The sequence below is a fragment of the Onychomys torridus genome, chromosome 5 (genome assembly GCF_903995425.1).
Source record: "Onychomys torridus chromosome 5, mOncTor1.1, whole genome shotgun sequence".
Taxonomy (NCBI): domain Eukaryota; kingdom Metazoa; phylum Chordata; class Mammalia; order Rodentia; family Cricetidae; genus Onychomys; species Onychomys torridus.
The window spans coordinates 123,058,131-123,080,512 of record NC_050447.1 but is presented as its reverse complement, the minus strand read 5'-3'; the positions used below and the strand labels follow the sequence as shown (position 1 = coordinate 123,080,512).

The window sequence follows — 22,382 nt, the reverse complement described above, 5'->3', positions numbered from 1 at the left end:
TATTCAAAATTATACTAATTTGTTTTTTCCATATAAACAGTACCCTTCTATTTGGATAGATTTTACAATGTTTATTGTATATTTAATTCAAATTTGTTATTAGGTACCATAAAAGTTTAAAAGTAGAACTGTGTTAAGTACTCCTGGTGAGCTTTCAGTCACAGAGAAACTGAGGCATGCACACAAAATGACACAGCAGGATAAAGTTACTATAATTAAATTATCAAAGTGAATGAATTAGTAAACAGTTTAGAGTAATAGTTGTGACCTTACAGGTCCCAGGTGCTTTAATGAAGTTTCATCTGGGGTCAGCCATAACGAATGAGTGAGAGAGCTGTCAGTCTGTGTTGGGGCAAAACACCAAATGCTTGAGTGTTCTAGAAAACATGCAGATTCTAACGTGTACCCTATAATGGAAATGACATTGGTACTTTTATATATAAAGGTGGATATTTCTAAAACATTGATAATTTTGTGTTCAACCCCAAAGTTATATGTAGACTAATACTTGTGAATGGGCTATGCGCCTTCCTCTGAAGATTAATTTAGGAACTTTAACCTGCATTGTTCAGTTATCACTATTAGACTGAAGATTAGGTTTTCACTCTTACATGTATCTGGAAATCATGGCTGTTGAGACATGGTGCTCATGGACTGGATTGTAAATACTCTGTTTGTCTGGGTGAACGTGTATACAGTTGAACCTCTACATACAGCACAACAGAATAGACTTCAAGCTTCTTATATTTGAACGAATTTATTGATGAAATTATTCCTATACTATGAAAAGTTTACACTTAAGGCATATTTGAGAATCTTTAGAGTGAAGGAATCTTATTATTCTTTGAGAAATGGGTAGAATTTTGATTTTTTTTCTTACAAATTTTTTTTATGTGATTGACTCAAGACTATCTGTGTGACCACAAAGCATAAAACTGACCTTTTCTAAATTGGTTCTATACCAAAGAGTAAAATTTTACTGTATCTGGAAAATTTTGCCTAGATGTGGCTACCTTTTTTCTCAGGATACGTGAGAAATACAGTAAAATAGCTGCCTTAACAGAAAGAAAGTTGCTGCTTTATGGAGAATGTCGATGAATCATAAAGTCAATGGAAGGTCACTTGGAACACTTGGCTTTTCACAGTTTTTTGGAACATCTGCCTTAAATGCTTTTGAGATACAGTAAATGTTAAGAAAGAAACAGTTGAAAGTTTCTTGGAATTCTCTTACTTCATTAGTCATGGGAATGGTGTATCTCATACTAGCGTTTGTATAAAAGCATGCTATTTAGATGGCAGTCTAATGTAAACTACAAGGAGCTTTTAATGCTGTTTAGTTTCACATCAATTTGTTTTGAAACTAAGAGATTCAGTCTGGATTATTTTTGTAGTTACATATAAGAATTTTGGACATCTTTGTTTAAACAAAATCCTATCATAGTGAGACAAAATGATAATATTAAACTACTGTTTATGTTCCTTTAGACTTTAGGTACACTACTTTAGATTATAAACTGCATTGATGGTGTTTAAAAGTATGACCCTATAGGTAATCGTTTTAAGCAAATAAAACTGTTTGGATGCTTTCCCAGAGCAATTGGATTGCCCTCCAGGCGAATCTCTTCAATACGGTCCCGAATATAACGAGTGTCATTAGCCTTGCAGAATGTGTCATCTGTAATTGAAGATATGCTGTTAAACTGAAAAATAAAAGGAAAAATACTCAGAAATCTCAAATCAACCTTTTGTACATTATACACAGGATCACACAGGATATTTTGCCTAAAATGTGATATTTAAAAAAAAAAGTATTAGTTCACAGTAATGACAACCCTCTCTTGCAAACTGAACATATTTTTAAGTGTACAGTATTGTTTTGGAATAACAGTCTACTCGTTATTACTCCTATTCAGTATTGTTTGGAATATAAATAAAAAACATGCAAGCTAGAGAAAGTATCTCATTCCAACGTGTTAACTCAAAAATGGTACTGTGTATTCCTTAAAGAGGTGAAAAGGAATAAGCTGAAATTCTTGTGGTGCTGAGATATCAACTTCTTTTCATTTTTTTTTTTTTTCACTTTTGCAATTCCCACTTGATGTTGGCCTATAAAACAAGCTAAAATGTCTCCAAAAGCATGTGTTTACCACTAATTGGGGAAAGAAGCAAAAATCAGAAATTGGAGTTCACTGCTATGTGGGGAAAGAAACATAAATCAGTGCTCTTCGAATCTGTGTTCAGAGTAACTAGGAGATACATAACACTTTGTGCCTGTTGCTGGCAAATTACGCAGGTTGTTTAGCCTCCTTTGTTCTGTTTATGTCCCTTCTCTCTGCCTCCACCACACTACAGAAGGCTCGAGAGGAATCCTGGGTCCTGGAAGCCAGCATGGATTTTGGCATAAAGAAATTGAATTTGGAATTTCTTGGATGATAGGAGTGTCTTTAGTTGTTTATGATTTCCCTCTTTCATAATTTTGAATTATAATGAGGTAACTCATAGTGACCACTCTAGAAAAATGCAATATAGGGATAAGACAAAACAAACACATGCTTTGTACTGTACCTGCAGTGAGAACAGTGTTGTCAGACAGAATCATGGACTTAGAGGATCTCCATAGACTCAGAGGTATCAAAATTGAATTTTAGAATACTCAGCTGGTGTTGGAGAATTAGTTAGTATTTAGAAAACACCACACACATGTGTCACAGGTGGTGTCAGAGCAAAGATGCTCACCTCTCTTAAATTTGGCCTGTTAGAACAAACAACACAATACCTAGTACTGTGGTTCCTGTGTAGATCTGCTTGGTTACTTAGTGTGCCTCCTGTTTTCTTCATTGTCCTCATTGTGGTCCCCATCAAGGGAATCCTCTTTTCTGGGCAAAATAAACCCACAAAGCACCACATAGGCATCCCAGCCCTTGAGATCATGCTCAGTGGTTTTGCCTGCAACATGTATCTCAGGTCCAAGAGTTCCAGTTATATAGACAGTGACAGTGACTACCTGGTGCCCACAACTTCTAAGACTGCCTGAGAAATAAGGAGCTGAAGAATGCCATAAATAAAAATAAAAAATGTAAATGCTCAGTGATAGAACACCTGTCTGCTTTGTGTAAGGCCTTGTATTCAGTCCTCAGCATTACTTAAAACCACAACAAACTGACTAGGAGGTGCCTAGAGATGTATTCTGCTTAAGAACAGACTTGATACTCCCTAGATTGGTTTACTTAGTATACTCTGGATTGGACCTGTAATTCTTATATTGGCATTAAGTGAGTACGCTGCTTTAGTGATAGATATGATTTATATGATAGACATATAAATGAATTTCTCGACGAGTAATAAAAATGGCCCCATAGTTAACTAAAGCTAGTTTTTATGCAAAGAACAGTTGTACCTGAAGGTGAATTACACGTAGACTTTCTGGTAAATTAGGAGGCACAGTTTCCAGATCATTGTGGTCCAAATAGAGGAAAGACAGCTTACTCAGTTTCTATAAAGAAGAATTTGAATGTCACTGAGGTCTATTCACTCTTCACATTATTCAAATAATGTATACTTTAAAAACAGTATTGATGTAAGACATTTCAATATTATCAATATTGGAGGGATAGTTTGTTGTTTTGATTATTATTGGGGTTTGGCCTCATAAGTAGTGTCTTTGGTTTTTAAGACATTATGATATCTAACAGCACTCTATTGCATACTCCACATTTCCCTGCCCATTCGTCTCATCCCTGAATACTCAGCCCTTAATATTTGTCTAAGGAGCAGCTGTGTGGAAGGTCAGTGGTTGAATCCTTTAAGTTTTTTGATAATCCTGAGCTTTCCATAGAAGTTTTTATGTATTTCTAGAAAAAATGGCTACTCCTAAGATAAGGTGCTTAGCAAGATGCTGCTTTCCCAAAGAAATTTGCCAAACATGTAATTTAACATGACATGTGTTTTCCCATGAGGGATTTATGTTGGAGTACTCTTTATAATCAGTAATTTACTGCTGTGATTTCAGAATGTAATTTTTTTACATTACTCCTAATTTTTGTATGTATCCTGGGCTACCATGTCATATTTTATTGTTGGGGGGGGGGGTGTCTCACCATGTATCTTAAACTGCCCTGAAACTTACTGTCCTCCTTTTTCAGCTCCCCAAGTGTTAGGATTACATCTACTATGCCTCACTTGCTTAGTCTTTCCTATGCTCTTATTTTCAATCTTTTCTTTTTTTTTTCAATTTTTAAAAATTTATGTATATGTGTTCATGTGCATAAGCCATAGTGCACATGTTGGAAGTTAGAGGACACCCCTCAGCAGTTGGTTTTCTGATTCCTTGTTTGACGTGGGGATCGAACTCAGATTGTCAAGCTTGACACCAAAAACCCTTACCTACTGAGCCATCTCCCCACTCCTCAATTCTTTCTTAAACATTCTACCTTTACACCATATAGACACCAACTAACTATCTTTCCAGGACTGCTTTTATATGAATTATAGTAACCTGATTTTACTAGTGGTTATTGCAACTCTAAGGCATTAAATAAAGTAGGCAATTATCATTATCATGTTCCTGCCAACTTGCCCAATATCCCTCTTGTAAAATCCAAAATATTTAAACCTATCTATGTTCTTCCCTCCCCCTGTCTCTCCCCCTCCTTTCCTCCCTCTCCTTTCCCTTCCTCCTTCCCTCCCTCTCTCCCTCCTTCCCTCCTTCCTTCCTTCCCTCCTTCCTTCTTTCCTCCTTTTTTTTCCCTTCAGATGAGTGTGGTCATCTTACGTTTCCCAGGCCTTTCTCCACCTATTGGTTTAAGTAATCCTTTTGCCTTACCTTTCCAAGTAGCTTGGACTGCAAAGAGTTGCACTGTGTCCTACTCTAAACATTCTGTGACCTGCTGGTTATTCAAAGACTCACCTACTTAAATTCATTTCTTTAGATTACAAAATAAATTTTAAAAAATTGTTATGTGTGTGTGCATGTGTGCATATATGCATGTACAAGTAGAGGTCAGAGGATAACTCTTGGGTGTCAGTTCTGTCTTTCTAGCTTGTTGAGGCAGGCCCTTGTTTCTGCTGCTGCACCACCAGGCTAGGTGGTTCATGGACTTCTATCAATTCTCTTGTCTCTTCCTCCCATCTCACCATAAGAGTTAAAATTAGAGATGTATGATAGGGAACTTGGGTGTTCAGGCTTTGTAGCCTAGTGCCTTTACATGCTGAAGCATCTACCTAGTTCACAAGGTGTATTTTCGTTTTGTTTTTAGAAAGTGAGTCTGCTCTGGTTTTGTTTTATTTTGTTTGTATTTTGAGATATGGTCTTAAAGTGTGGACCAGACTGGCCTTAAAGTCCTCCTGCCTTAGCCTCTCATGTGCCGGAATTATAGGTATGTACCACTATGTCCATCTGTAAGGATGCTTTGTAAAGTCAGCAAAGTACCTTAGTTTTTAATCCCTCTTTTAAAAAACAAAATATAAAATGAGCTTTTCCCCCAAATACCTTTGTATTTACATTTACAAACATTGTTCCTGAATTCAGTTCTAATCAACAGCAAAGTGTGAAGCCTTCAAGATACTAAAAATGTGACTACCTAGGTCACCCTGACTCACAAAGGTTACATTGATTCAGCCTTCTTTTCAAGACTTTTTGTTGATCAGCATTATCTTATACCAAAGGGTATACAAAAGAAGCTTCCCTGCCTCTGTTAATGGTTTGATCCTTTAGATCATCTTGACATGTTCTGAAAATGTCTAACCATACCTACCTGAGACCCCTGGGTAGTTGCCATTTCAGGTGTGTGAGATCTTGTCTCTTTTTTATTGCTGTTATTTTTATTTTTATTTTGAGACAGTGTGTGTGTGTGTGTGTGTGTGTGTGTGTGTGTGTGTGTGTATATATGTATATATGTGTGTGTATATATATATGTATATGTGTGTGTGTGTGTGTGTGTGTGTGTATGGCCCTGGCCGACTGGAACTTGCTATGTAGACCACACTAGCGTCAAAAGCACAGAGATTCTCATTTTTCCATCATACTCCACCATCCCTCACATCTTCCCTTTTGAATAATGTTGTCTTCTGCCAGCAATAGCTTGAGCATCTCATGCTTTTGTCTAAGATTACCTTCTCTGCCCTACCTAGGGCATACCATATCATAGCTATGGAAGTCCTGGACTGGGATGATTACTGTTTTGTTTTGTTTTTTCAGTTTCCTAAAACATTTCCATTCTTTTGTAATTGCTTGATTTATTCTTTGAGGAACACTGCTGTATTACTTACTAAAGTTAAACATAAAAGATATCAGCTACTCCTTGTTACTACAATACAAATTTTTTGAAACAATGAGCTAATAGTTGCTGTGTGATGATCTGTATGTTAAATGTGTTGCTCTGATTGGTTAATAAATAAAACACTGATTGGCCAGTAGCCAGGCAGGAAGTATGGGCAGAACAGGCAGAGAGGAGAATTCAGGGAAGTGGAAGGCTGAGGCGGAAAGATGCTGTCAGCCGCTTGCTATGCAAGATGTAAGGTACTGGCAAGCCACGAGCCATGTGGCAACTTATAGACTAACAGATATGGGTTAATTTAAGATAATAATTAGGTAACAAGAAGCCTGCCACGGCTATATAGTTTATAAGTAATATAAGTCTCTGTGTGTTTACTCTGTTGGTTCTGAGCAGCTGTGGGACTGGCTGGTGAGAGAGATTTGTCCTGACTGTGGGCCAAGCAGGACCATAAAAAAAACTCCAGCTACAAATAGTGTTTACTTTTAAATATAAAAATGTTCCTTTGTTATTAATAGAAGACACCCATTTCTATGTCTTTGTATGATATATGTATGGTATACATGTTTTGCTTCTTTGATTTTGTTTGGTGCTAGGGTTGAACTTAGGGCCTCAAGTATGCTAAGCACCAAGTTATGCCTCCAGACACACACACACACACACACACACACACACTCTCTCTCTCTCTCTCTCTCTCTCTCTCTCTCTCTCTCTCTCTCTCTCTCTCAGTGTTCCCTTGTGGAATATTAGTCTTTTTGTTCCAAGTACTGAAAGTATTGGTCTGGGTAAATGCCAGCTTTAGCTGTCTTCACTTCTTATGTTGTGGTATAGAGATATACCTCAAAAGCAAGAGATGAGCAAAATGGGGGAAAAACAGGCACCAATTTAAAAATAATATCACTGGGTCAGTGAGATGCCTCAACTGTTTACATACTTGCTGCCAAGCCTGATGACCTGAGTTCCACATGGTTGAACTTGATGACCAGAACCCACAAAGTAGAAGGAAAGAGCCAACCTCCACAAGTTGTCCTTGACCTCTACATGTATGCCTGGTATGTGCCCCACACAAAATGAATAAACACACACAATAAATAAATATATAATAAAAACTTAAAATATAATCACTAATATTGTGTTCAGTCATGATATGGCATACTTACTTTGAATGTGTTTGCTTTAATCCCTTTACTCTTGATTTTGTTATGTTTAGCATTAAGTAAAGTAAGCTTTGGAGGAAGAACTGGAAGTCTTAGTAGTTGGTTTTCAGCAAGTGTAAGTTCTTCTAGCAAAGAAAGTTTTGAAAAAGTACTATCTTCTATGTCTTCGATCAAATTTCCCGTAAAATCAAGTCTTCTTAAGTTAGCTTGACAGAAATAAATACAAAGATAGGATGTTTGAATCTCATTGTGAAGACTGGAGAAAAGCATGTAACAGATCACTCAAGGCCCTCAGTTTCTCTTCAGAGCCCAGAATAGTATTTACAGTTAGTAACTCAGTCAAGTTCATCTTGAAATGTTGGTAATCTAACCTACAGCCTGGTACTAGAATTCCAGCTGTGCAGTCATGAAGTTCTGGAAATTGAACCTGGGGCTTCATGCTTGGTAGGCAAGCACTCTAACACTGAGCTCCAGTCACAACCCCATAAGGAAAGTTTTGTTGAACATTGAGTGTTTCTGTGTCCATCAACATTGAGTGTCTAACAATGATGCCTTTTGTTACTGTGGTCTTAGAATGTATGGTTCAGAAGGAATCTTAGAGTTCATAGTCTTTCTATCCTTCTCTGAATTCATTATGAACAAACATATCAAAAGAAATTTTTACCTCACATAGTAGGGAAAATTGTGGTTGATTGGATTTAATCATGTAATTATTTTTTAAATTTTTGTCAGCATGTTTTATTATAATTGTGAGTACATTGTATTAATTTTTCTCTACCTTCTTACTTAACATAACAAAGATAAAAATGTTCCCTGATTTGTCAACATGGTGCAGACTGAGACAGATTCACTCATTCATTCATTATCTTTCTTTCTCTCTCTCTCTCCCTCAGTTGGGGATGGCTTAGGCCGAGATGGTTATGATATAGTTTCTTTTCATTCATAGTATCTATTTTCTAAAAAGTTGTTGCAACACTGAACTTGTGATGTTGTTTCTAGGAGAGCTCCAGAGGCAGGTGCTTATTAGCTTCTGTCACTCATTTTTTGCCAACCAATTAATATGAACCTTGCTTTATACATATTTTTGTCTAAAGACAGCTTAATATACCCTTTGAATTCATAAACTGGTATGGCTCATACTTCAGTAAATTCATCTAACACATTTTCTGCATAGGATCATCATTGCTGCCTACATTTAGAGAAGTACTAGATGGCACTTCAGCACTATACTTGTTGCCATTTCAATTAACATTTTCAATGTAAAGCAGAAAAATATGATGCTAGATGTGCTGAATAAGATACTGCTACATTTTATGACAACTGAAAGGAGAGTATTGCCTTGTTGTACCTTAGCTGGAAATTTATGTTTTGAGTAACTCAGTTTTGTTGTTGTTGCTCTGTGAATTTCTGCTTGTGATCATAAACGTACTGGGAATTGTACCTATGGCTTCATATGTGCTAGGCAGGTGCTCTAGAACTGAACTACATGTCCAGAAAAGTGGATTTGCCAATATGGAATCTACAAAATAAAGGAAGAGCAACTTTCCTTCAGTCTGCAACTTAGACTTATTAATGACAGTATGAATAAACCAGTTAGGGTTAATCTCAAACGTAGAGTCGAAAAGGCTGGGGGTGTGGCACAGTGGTAGAAAGCAGTTGCCTGTTTTTGCCTGGGGGGCAAATCTTGGACTCAGTTGCTGCACTTCCAATAAATAAGGTAATAAAATATAGTAAAGCCAGTGTGATTCTTGGTTATGATTTTCTTCAGGAACACTTGATGACCTAGGAATCTAGAAAACTGGCAAGGAATGAGTAGTCCAGGACTGGGACTTGGTATTGCTGAAAGGGCATTAGTAGTATACAGACCACAATACCTTAGTTCAGTTAAAGTTTGTTAGAAAGCCAAAAGGTGGATTGCTAATGATCTGGCAAAGAGTTAAACACCACTGTTTCCGAACTGTTTCAATTGAATCATCCAAGGAATGTGGTTGCTTTACATGGTAATGAATATAGCTTGGTATCCGTATTTTTAAAAGTTGTTCTTCAGATTTTTTTTTTTAAAGATTGTTAATTATGTGTACATGTGTTTGTCTGTCTGTGGGTAAGTGCATGTGTGAGTGCAGGTGCCTGTGGAGTCCACACAGCGGTATCAGAGCCCCTGGAGCTGGAGTTTCAGGTAGTTGTGAACCACCTGATGGGGCTCTGGGCATCAAACTGAGGGAGCAGCAAACACTCTTAAACAGGGAGCCATTTCTCTAGCTTACTCTCCAGACATTTCTAACGTGTAGCCAGGTTTAAGAGTTGTAAATTAGAAGGGTGGTGCACGCCTTTAATCCCAGCACTCAGGAGGCAGAGCCAGGCGATATCCAGGAAAGGTGCAAAGCTACACAGAGAAACCCTGCCTTGAAAAACCAAAAGAAAAAAAAAAGGAGTTATAAGTTTAAAAAAAGGAGCCAAGTGCTTGTAATCCTAGCACATGGGAAATGAGGGCAGGAGGGAGGAAATGAAGATCATCAGCCTCTACTGTTTAGTGAGTTCAAAGCCAGTCAGTACTACATGAAATCCTGAAGAAAACAAAACAGTAAAAAGATAATAAACAGTAAAAGAAGGAAAATAAAAGCAGTCTGTGTATTTATGGTGAAAGTAGTAAATGAAGTATCTAATTAGTTGAAGTAGAATCCTGGTCATGCCGATAATGCTTACCACCTGAGGCAGTATGTATTGTGATGATGATACACTATGTTAGATGGAATAGTAAAATCACCAGTAAAGAATGATCACAGAAGTCTGTATGAGAAGAAGATTCTTCTAGTAAGAAGAAAAGATTGATTTTTGTAGTGTGTAGTATACTAGAATACCCCAACAGTGCTGAATATATAAATATAAATATATTACTATATATAGCAAGTGAAAATATATAGATATTTGTGCTTTTATGTTTTAAACTTACGCATATCTGCAAAATCTTTGGCGGTCAGCTTTTTAATTTTATTGAATCGTGCATAAAGATAAGCTGATTCCTTTGGCAATGGTGGTACAGCATCAATGTCAACTTCTTCACAGTAGACAGAGCCACTTAAACAGACACACAACAGGCATGTAGGCATTTCTAAAACAGACAAAATCATAAGCATAAACTAGTTTGAAAATATTTGTCATCTGGTGGTAAAATTATTGTTATAATGAATGCTGTGGTTTGAAAAGGTATGTTACAGAATCATTGGTATATTAAGAAAGATAGTTGTGGTAACCAACAACCTGTATTGTACTTAATAATTCATCAGAATTTTACTTAAAGTATCTAATCAACATACTTTATCACTTTACTTACTGTATGTATGTGTAAATTTGTGGGTGCATGCATACCACAGTAGGTTTGTGGAGCTCAGAGGACAACCTGTAGGAGACAGTTCTCTCCTTCTGCTGTGTGGATTGAACTCAAGGTTTACGGGCTTGGCAGCAAGAAGTGGCTTTACCTACTAAGACATCTTGCTGGCCCCTCTTTTTTCTGTCTTTGCTGTGATTGTCTAATTGCTAACCTTGTGGAGGGCTACATTTCCTCATTTGAATATAAAAAAATAAAAGGAATCTACAGTGTATAATTTAAGGATTGGCTTATCAAGTTTAATGTTTTTCAAGTTTGATGTGTTGAAAACATTTTTCAAATAAATGACAGTAGTTAATGACTTTAAAATCCCAAGTGAAAGGGACAAACCATTAACTTGAAAATCAGTCATTGCTGGAGTCTTAGGATCCTACCTCCAAATCTGACTTGGGCTCTTATTTAGATACCTAGAGTACTTCCTTGGTTGGTCATTCCCTCTCTACTCTTCTTAGTCCTCCTTACTCCCTCACCCCCTGTATCTTTTATTGTTTGAAAAGTACAGGGCTTACTCTCTGGGGTTGACAGCAATGGGTACATGGATCTAGCTGACCTTGGACTGGAACCATGAGTTAGAATTTCCTTCTGGTATATGTCCTAGTGATGAAAAAGTCTTTTTAATTTTAGCCATTCAGATAATATATATTGTGTGGTATCTTAATTGTTTTAATGTACATTTTCCTAGTGATTATATTATTTCCACAAAGTGTCTATTGTATGTTTTTTCCTTTTTCTCTTAAGTTTTATATTATTATTTTAAACATTTATTCTATTTTATCTATTTCTAAGATTTACAGTTTAAGTGTTTTGCCCAGTTGTAACCTGTTTGGTTTTTTGCTAGTGTCATTGAAGTACAAATGTTTAAAATTTTAGTCAATATATGCCTCTATAGTTTATGCATTTCTGTTGTATTTAAGAAGTATTTGCTAACCACTCTGATAGTCAGCTTTCTTTGCTATGACAAAATACCTGAGATAATCAAATATAAAGTGGAACTTTTTGGCTCAATTTAGGAGGTTTTAGACCATGATCAGTTGGGTTGGTGCCTAAAAAGGTCAGAAGAGGACATAAGACCTCTCCGGGCACTGCAATTACAGATGTTTGCAAGCCACCATGTGGGTGCTGGCAATTGAACCTGGATCCTCTGCAAGAGCAACTTGTGCTCTTAACCACTGAGCCATTTCTCCAGACCCTTGACTTCAAATATGTTATCAGGAATAGGCAAGATTCTTTATTTTGTTGGGGTTGGTCAACATTGCTTCTGGAAAGGTTTATTTTTTTCTTTATTGGATTACCAACACATTGTCAGCAACCACTTAGCCATATAATAAAAGCCTGTTTCTGTGCTCTAATATGTTCTATTAACCCTGTTATCATATTTATTTATTTTGGGAGTGTATGCCATGACATGCTTATGGAGGTCAGCGAACAACTAGGAGGAGTCATTCTTGTCCTTCCACCATTAAGTTCCAGGGTTTGAACATAGGCTGTCAAGGTCGGTGGCAAGTGTTAATCCAGATCATTGACCCTCCATAGATCTTTTAATTTTTAAAGAAATTTTTATGCCCAAACATAGTATCTTGATTCCTGTGTTTTTATATCTTGATTTTAAGTAGTAAAACCGTCTGACTTTATTCTTTTCAACACTCTTTTGACTAATCTATGTCCTTTCCATACTTTATACATTTATATATTTTCATATTTTAATGAATGCTTTAAAATTAAATTAAATATGCCCATTACTACTTATGAACATACACATTGTCAACATCTCACAGTATCCCAAACCCATCTTGGATTCCCCTACCCCAGTCCTGAAATTGGCAATCTTTTCACTGGCTCTCAATGGAGAGTGATGTTAGAAACAGAGAATGCTCAGTGCTCTTGGTGTCTCATTGCTGGAGGCTCTTTCATCAGATAAGGCAAGATAATAGAAGTGTATATATTTTTCCTCTAAATACTCTACATGTTTTCATACAACATTACATATATATGTACATAATCATGTGTTTATGAATGCATAGTATATTAGCACAGACACCAGAGGGCAAAGTACATGGTATAGTTCCTCCTCTGTCTCAATATATGAACTATTGGTTGATACTGATACCTTCTGTTCTAATCCAGCTCCAACATGTTCTTTCTAGCCTTCTACCATTCTCTGTTATAATGATCTTCTGTAACATTGAGAAACATGACTCTCAGTAACTATATCATGTTTACTTAGTCTAGAACACACATTAAGCATTTTTAATATTATACTCCCATAGCACTATGAATATAAAACTGCCTAATAGAATTTAGTATAGTCATAGCCATGTAATGTTGTTTTGGCTAGTGATAGATTTCATACATGATAGTGTATGATTATAATGTTCCACGTTATAATGTAAATGAAGATCTTGTATCACCCAGTGACATTGTGGTTGTCAGAAAGTCACATGCAGTGTATGTAGGGGAGGTGACAACATCCATGTGTGTGTTGATCCTAGGTTTGCAGACTCGTTGCATTGCCAGTATTTGATAATGATAATAAACAACTGAGTTACTAGCTTATATGTGTGTGTGTATGCAATTTTTGACATTATTTTAGAGTGTAGGACTTTTACTAAGTTTTCTGTAAAATAATATTGCTAGGTTATTCTAACAGCAGCATTGTGCATTTTGCATCTGCAACATCTCTTGATTGTTACATTTTCTCTTATGTTAAATTTAGTCTCACTTTTTTTCTTCGTGCCCCTAGTGAGGCTGTCTAACACCTTCACCTACATATGCACACTCACACAGACACACACTCACACTATATGGGCTAGGATGTATAATAAGCTATATCTAGACATGTGTAGTCTATAGTGTTTACATAATAAATCATATAATGTGTAATAAAAAAACAAAATGTATCCTTGTCTCTTTTTACAGTACTTTAAAAAGTATTTTGTGTGTGTTATGTTTGCATGCACACACATGTGACTACAGAAGTAGAGATCAGATGACAAATTGGGGTGTTGGTTATCTCCTTTAATCAAACTTTGGTTATCAGGCTTGACGCAGGTACCTTTAGTTTCTGAGCCATCTCACTAGCACACTTTTTGTCTTTAAGCAATGTATGGCTGCTTCTGATTTGCTTCCCTTTAACTTCAAGATTTATAGTCAAAATACTGCACTTAAGATTTAGTTGCTTAATGGTAAAATGCCTTGTTTATGATAGTGTTCTCTGTTGAGAATATTTTCATGGAATAAAACAATCTTTTCATGCTCAAAAAAAAGATTTAGTTGCATTAGATTTTTTTCTCCTTTACTATGTTATGTTAATTCAAAATATAATTAACTGTTTTAATGCTTATATTTCTATTTGTTTTTATAAGTTTATCTTTACTGACTTATCTACATACATGTTCATGTTCATTTGCTTATATGAAACAGTATTGTTCCCAAAAACTAAGCCTACAGGACAATTGTGTGTACTTATCCCTAGTTCTTTAGCTCATTCCCAATTCTCCCTTCTACTCATGATTTCAGCAATTTCCTTGATGTAACTGACCTAAGGGTCTGTTTTTTAAATCCCCAAATTTAATCCAGAGACACATGCAAAGTGAGTGCTCTGCCACTTAGCCACATCCTTAGTCCTTCTCAGTTTTTAGAAAATTCCCTCTTCTGTGTTTCTTTTCCCATAAATGAGCAGCTGCATGTAAGCTTTCTTAGGTCATTTTTTTAAAATATGAAAGCAGCATGTTAGAGATAGGTACTCTTATGGTTTACTTTTTTTCCCCCACATACTTGTATTCTGGTCATCATTCCATGTTCTTTGAGATCTTCACATTTTTGTTGTTGTCATTTTTATTTTGTCTTTTTTTTTATTTAAAGTCTGGCTGGCTTAAAATGCGGTATAACCAAGTATGACCTTGAATTTCTGATCCTCTTGCTTCCATATTTCATATTCTGAGATTGCAAGCATGTGCTACTATGAACACTTTTGTGGGATGCTGGGTATCAAACTCAAGGTTTTCTGAATGATCAGTAAGTACTTGACCAGCTGAGCTACACCCCTAGCCTTTCCTTGTTCCTTTTTATAACTGCATTGTATTTCCTTGTGTGATTGTGCCATTGTTTGTTCAGTGTTTGGGCTGTTGAGTTATTTGCAGTATTTTGTAATTGCCAATAGTGCTTTAATGATTTTTGTAATTGTTATTTTAGGTATGGGTCTTCAGGGTAAATTTCATAAAATATGACCACTGTGTCAAACATTAAATAGGGGGCAAAGGGTGTACTCAGCAGCAGGGCTTCTCTAGCACACAGTTGGCCTTGATTTGGATCTCAAATACTGCCCTCCCCCAAAAAAGGTAACAAGTAAATCGCTTTTGATTTTGCTAAATATTGTCAAATTCCTGTCTACAGGTGTATTAATTCACATTTCTGTTTACAGTATATTCAAATATTTGTTATTGTACAGTCTTGACCATGGACTGTGTCTTCATGTTTTTCAATCAGGTTAGGGATGGAATGTCAATGTAATTTTCATTTTTATTTTTTAATTAAAAGTGAGATTGAACACTTTTTCATATATTTAGTATAACTTTAAAGTCATTTTGTTAATCATCTTCATAACTTTTGCCCATTTTCCAGATGTATTCTTAATTCTTAAAATTAAAAATACTACTGGGCGGTGGTGGTACACGCCTTTAATCCCAGCACTCAGGAGGCAGAGGCAGGTGGATCTCTGTGAGTTCGAGGCCAGCCTGGGCTCCAGAGTGAGTTCTAGGAAAGGTGCAAAGCTATACAGAGAAATCCTGTCTCGAAAAACCAATATATATGTTTGTTTGCTTTGTGTGTATGTGCATAAACATTGTTCTTGCTATGACACATGTGTGGAGGTCAGAGTACAACTTGCAAGAGTTGGTTCTTCAACATGGAGGACCTGGGGATTGAACTCAGATAGTTGGGATTTGGTCCTGAGCCATGTCATTGATTGGCCCTCAGATAAATTTTTGTTCAGTTTTGTTATTTCAGTGTATGAGTTCTTTATAGATTGGAAACATTACAACTTCAAAATATTGCAAATATCCTTCCCATTTTTCTCTTTTCCTTTATGTAAAAGTTTTTTCTTTTTTGTAATTTTATGGAGTAATTTTTAAAATGGTTTCTATTAAAATATCTGGATTTTGAGCCATCCCACTCCCAGACTGACTGCTAGTAATTGTAAGGCCTCATCTTATACATTTATTTTTTTAAGGTTTATTTATTTTTTATGTACATTGTGGTTTTGCCTGTATGTATGTCTGTATGAGGGTGCCAGATACCCTGGAACTGGAGTTACAGACAGTTATGAGCTGCCATGTGGTCGCTGGGAATTGAACCTGGTTCATTTGGAAGAGCAGCCAGTGCTCTTAACCACTGAGCCATCACTCCAGTCCCATCTTGTATGTTTAGATCCCTGATTGTTATTAAGTTTATTTTCTTTTTATGAAATATGGGTTTAATTTATCTCTCTCCAAATGGCTATCTAGTTCTCCTACACTCAGTTATTTAAAATATTTCTCCCTCAGTGATTGTTTGAGTACTTTTCGTGCTTTAATTGCTCTGTTTCAACAGACTTTGTTCATGTGCATGTATCTCCATCTTGTTAAGCATGGTATGTTTTATCTGGCACTGTTCAGTGTTTCTACATCTACTTTTTGTTCATTTTTCCTTATGTGTATCTATAAATATTTTAGAATCTACTTTCCTAGCATTATCAAAAATGTGGTAATCTTAGTGGGGTTGTCTATATTTTCTGAATTTAGAGAATAATAATATCTTCATGATTTTGAGTCATCCTGTCCAAGAAAAGGATGTCTTTCCAATTATTCAAGTTTATTTTTACTTAAAGTACTTGCCAGATTTTTAGGATTTGTTTTCTGTTTTGATCATTTTAATTTTATTGTAGCAAGATGGGAATTGGTGTGGGTGGGTTTTTTCATGTTTTCATGTGAAACCAGGTTATGTTACTTAATAAGAATAAATCAAATATAAGAACTCTAAAATATGACTTGTAGTTTGTTATTTTACTGTAATTTTTCTGTTACTGTAATTGAAATAGACATTGTAGTTACTTATGTAGAATCATGGGGTTTTTTTCTCCTTTGTGCTTTTTGTTTGCTTGCTTGCTTACTACTTTTTTCTTTTTTCTTTTCTTTTTTTTTTCCGGAGCTGAGGACCGTACCCAGGGTCTTGCACTTACTAGGCAAGCGCTCTACCACTGAACTAAATCCCCAACCCCACTTGCTACTTTTTAAAGTACTATTCACTGAATTAGGGCCTTATACAAACACTCTACCACCACATCACTTGCTTCTGTGAGTTTCTTGAAGATAATATTTCTTTATATTATATTGGTTTTAAGTCTGTTGGTTTTATTTGAAAAATAATCTTTAATTCTTGATTCATTTTTGAGACAAGGCCTGTTATTGTATAGCCTTTGCTAACCTGAAACTTGCTATGTACACAGGCTGACTTAGAACTCATTCAGATCTGTCTGCCTTTGCCTCCCAAGTGCTGGGATTAATAAAGGTGGATGCCACCTTGCCAGGCTTTTTAATCAGGTTTTTGATTTTTGGGTTTTGTTTGTTTGTTTGTTTGTTTTTGTATAAAATAGTTATGTTTACTCAATGTCATGTCTTGGATATTTAGGCCAACAATACATATTATGTATTAGTTTAATTGAATGCAAGGGAAGCTTTCTTCAGTCCAACCTTTGTGATCTGCTTGAGTCGCTCTGTACAACAGACCTCAGGCTTTTCCTAGACTAAAGTGCTTGGGGTGGAAGTGGGGGAGGAACTAAAAACACAAAGAACAAGCAGAAAACAGCTGTGCCTCCAAACACAAGTCATGAAATAACTTTACATCATTTAGGACTGGAAGGTGTGTGACCCAGGCCTTTTGCCAGAGTACGGCCTTCCCTCAGAGTTCTTGGCCCACAGCAACTGTCATTCTCAAAGCTTCCACCAAGTGCTGATAGTCTCATCGATGATCCACATTCCTCACCTCCATCATTGTATTGATTTTTTTATGTGGACAGAAACATACCTTTTCTAAAGGATAGGTTTAGACAAAGTGCTGAATGGTCTTGAATGTTCTAGTCTATGGTTTTCACTCATAGTGTAAAATGGTAGGTGATGAGCAATTCCCATTTAACTATAATGACTTTACCATTGAAGATGAAATTTCAGTTTATATGTCTTGAGACAATTCTTGATTACTACAAGGAATAAAATTTCTTTGTAGGTATTTTTAAAAGTTGCTTTTCAGAAATACTAGATGATAGATTGTTCGTACTTACCATCATTTTCTTTCTTGGTGGGTAATGATGGTACAGCCTCATCTTTTTGTAACTGAAGACCTTTCTCATCAGGAATTATCATAGTTTCCATTGCCTATTGTAAAGTTAGAAGTTTGTTATTAGGTGTAATAAAACAAGAGTCTGACTGTAAACTGGAAGGGTCACAAACATTTCTCATAGTCACAGTTAGAGGTATTTCATCAAGATTTTCTTTGTACGTGCATGTCTGTATATACAAGAATATATATATATATATGTATGTATTTGTATGTGTGTGTGTGTGTGTGTGTGTGTGTGTGTGTGTGTGTGTGTGTGAGTGACATACATATTAGACAAATGACAGCTTGTAGAAGTCAGTTCTCTCCACCATGTGGGCCCAGGGGTTCTATGGCTGTATGAACCTTTATGTGCCAAACTGTCTTAGCACTTTGTTATGAATTTATACATAATTCCATTTCATTATTCATTAAATCACACTGTTAAAACTCTAGGTAGGATATGCATTCCTGAGTGAAAGAATCAGCTTTTTAAAATTTTTTGTTTTCATTGGCTAAACTCAGTATTTGATAAATATTTAATATATTGAATTTCTAAATGTTAGCTAAGAAGATAATTCTCTGGGAATGAAAGTTTTCCTAACGTAGAACTATTCTTTATATAGTTCTTTATATGAACTACTTTCCTCTTGTCAATGTCTATCCTTCTGAGCAACAGTACAACTATAGAATGTAAAGTATGAGTAAATTCTTTCATGACCTGGATTCTTTCCTGCCTTGGCCTTAGGATGGATCCCTTTTATTCTAGTCTCTACATCTGATCAGGCCATTGGTGTAGGCTGTTAACACTATAGAACTGAGCACTGTCATTTTCCCCTTGTCCTCTTTTCAGAGAATGTGTTTTCTGCTGGTAGAGTATACTTACAGTATGAGTACTGTTCACTCTACCTTCCCCTCCTTGCTCCATGTTGTCTCGTGGACTCCTGAACCTTAGCCCTCCTTTTCCCATCTGTGTACTGCCTGAACATCACTCTTCCCTGCTGAGTTCTCCACTTCACACAAATATTGCTCTACACATTTATATTGATGGAAAAATGCTTAAAGCTCCATGTAGTTGAACAGAAAACTTGAAAGTTCAGAGAATTTTGAAAATGTCTTGCAGTTGTTTGATAGACTCAGATCATTCTAGTAAGACAATAGATTATAAGCTTTTTTTGTTTTGTTTTGTTTTTAATTTTAAGCTCTTGCTAGAGATACCTGTCTATTTTGTCTTAACCAAAGGTAGAAATAATACAGCATCTTAACTCATTCCTTTGGAAAAAAAGAAACTGTGGCATTAACATTAGCTCGTTGTGAGTTGAGAGGGAAAAGCATTTGGACTGGTTAATCTTAAAATCTCTACTATTTGATTTGTAGTAAAAATAACTTTTAAAGTAATATATATTATTATGTATCTGACTAATTTTCCAGTGTGTGTGCATCACACACAGTGGGCAGCATATCATTTTATGCTATGTTAACTTTCTCCTCCCCCTAATATTTCTGTATGCCCAGAAAAAAAAAAAACACAAGTAATTAATTACTTCACCCTGAAGGCTGGATGTGAGTGATTGTGGTATAAAACCCATAACTCAGTGACATGTCATTAGAGATCTTTGGTATAAATTGGAAGAGTCTAAACTGCTATATGTGATTAAAAACAAATCCCCATAATAAGTAGTTTTTCATTTGTTGGTACTCTGTCTCTGGCATGCATAACCAGTAAGTATTCTTATATTTATTTCCTTGGACTGTACTTTTCTGAATTCTATAAGCATAAACTGATAATTTATCATCTCCTAATTTATTAGAGACAATATAAAATATAACTATAGGATATTATATAGCATTATTTAACAGATTTCAGCTGTCAAAGATCATCTTGAAGTCTAATGTCTTATATTTTAATTTTTGGTTTCTGTAGCTACATTTTGTTTACCATTTGGTACTATTTATTAGCTAGGAATCATGCATATTTGAAAAATATAATTACTTTAAATCTTAAAATGCCTTTCCCTTCCTTACCTTATCAAATATTGAAATTAAAAGAAAAAACATGCATTTAAATTTGTATCATTTTAGAATATAAATTTAAAATAGAAATAAAATACCTTAGTATTTTTTCCATGCAGGTATTTATCTTCATAGTCCTGGCTAAATTTGGTTTCTTCAAAGTTATCTGTTCCATACTCATGGTTAATGTGTGAGTCCAGCTGAGTTTGTGGTGCTGGCTGTGTCAGAGGCACGACCAGTAGCAGGAGAAGTGTAGGATGCACAGTCTTCATTTCAGCAAACTCAAGGTGACTGGAAGTTAGTAAACTAGTGACCTGATGGCTGTGGAACAAAATCCCTTTTTCCCCTGGAAATAAGAATGCAGACTATCGAAGCAATATTTAAAAGCTTGGAGGATATTTTGGCACAGTGTATGCAGTAGGGACTAGAGAACAACTGTTTAACCCTTAGTGGTCCCTAATTTGATACTACAGTTTTTTATGTAGCAGTAAAGATTCTGAAAGTTTTAGAAAGTAGTTTTATTTCTTACATATCAAAAATTTAAGAACTGTTGCCTAGTTTGGTAACAATCAAATGCCTTGAATTGGGGATACTTGTATGCAGTCAAAGTCATGTTGGGATACCTGCAGTATAAATGGTTAACACAAAGATCCATGATCCTGTGTCATGTGGAGTTAAAAATATCATATTTCAACGTTGCTGCTTTAAAGGAACTCTTGATTCATAATGATGTAAAAGAAACAGTTCTGAGAAAAGGATTAAAACTTAAACCTTAAGTTTAACTTTATAAAAAGTAGACATTAACACTTTTCAGTGGTGTAGAATATAGGAAAAAAACATTTAATTTCTCTAGTTTTATAATCTTGCCTTTTTAAGCTTAAACTGTGAAAAGTGCAACAATACCACTGCAGACTAGGGTAATTTAAAACTTTAAGGGAGGAACTTTGGAAAATGTACTAGAAAGATTCTTTGAGGCTCACCAGTGAATTTTAACTGCTGAGTATATATTTCAGACAGTTTGAACACTGCAAACAGAATCATTTAGAGGTGCTGATGCTACACTAGAGATGCCAATTGTCAAATATCCAGTGGTTGGAATTTCAAAATAACATGGGTTAGTAACTTTTTCTGCTTCCAGTTCTTATCTACATTGATGTTAAAGTTATAAAATGATGTATGAAAGTATAGCTGAAAATTAATTGTTCAAGGAAAATGAAACTTACACTACAAATGACTTTCATTAATTAAGACTTTTAGAATCACACTTTAACACACAATGTTTAAATTAAGATTATGAAAAGCAAGCCTACCGTAGTGGCTGGTTGAAGTCCTGTGTGGTTTTCCTCAGTAGGTGTTCATGCCTGTGCATTCGTCCCAAGTGGGAGGGAGGGTGAAGGAGCAAACTGTGGGATGGCTTCAAACTGCTGAATAAAGCTTCAGGGCCCAACAGCTTAAATTCCATGTGATGGACTCCAACAGCAGATTCCATGTGGTGGATAGCTTTGCCAGCATTCCTTCTCCGGGGTGAAATGCAGGGTATTATATGAGAGAATGTGCTGAAAATGTTTGAAACTGCAGCACCAGGGCTGTTGCAGTGTGCTGGAATCCCTATCTCTCTTTACCTTGTATATTAAGTACTAATCTTTTAGTGACTATTAGTTCATAAAAATGACATATTTTTTAAATCATGCTTTTATTTTTGTGTTTTTCTGGTATATACAACACTTACTTTTGAATGAAATGGAACACCAAACCAAACATAGTCTTTGTTGTTAATTTAATGAGAACTAAGGATTGTGTTCCCATACTATAACTAATACGTTAGAAATTTTTATGTAAAGTAAGTTTTAACCCAAATTATTTTGAAGTTTTGTCCTTTAGTTTTTAAATTCCTTTCTTTTAGTTCATAAGAATGGGAAAATAGCTGGGTGGTGGTGGCGCACGCCTTTAATCACAGCACTCAGGAGGCAGAAGCAGGCAGATCTCTGTGAGTTCAAGGCCAGCCTGGTCTACAAAGCTCCAGGACAGGTACCAAAACTACACAGAGAAACCCTGTCTTGGGAGGGGGAGAGTGGGGAAAATAGCTAGGCATTGTGGTGTGCACTTTTAATACCAGCATTTGTGAGGCAGAGGCAGGCGGGTATCTATGAGTTCGAGGCTGGCCTAGTCTACACAGTGAATAGTACTCTATGTTCTGTCTGAGTTCCA

The 22,382-nt window shown here is 35.9% G+C and overlaps 2 protein-coding genes across 2 annotated transcripts in view; one reads left to right on the top strand and one right to left on the bottom strand.

Moving 5' to 3' along the window:
- The window catches only part of LOC118584055 (centromere protein P), a 195,340-nt gene that overhangs the window by 38,520 nt on the left and 134,438 nt on the right, over positions 1–22,382 (top strand). The window lies entirely within an intron of this gene.
- Ogn (osteoglycin) lies at positions 742–21,686 on the bottom strand. The gene is given in 8 exon segments (XM_036187995.1): positions 742–1,700; positions 3,398–3,493; positions 7,433–7,635; positions 10,380–10,538; positions 18,127–18,220; positions 20,273–20,465; positions 21,485–21,645; positions 21,648–21,686. Coding segments are annotated over 8 exon segments (1,116 nt in total). The 3' UTR covers positions 742–1,529.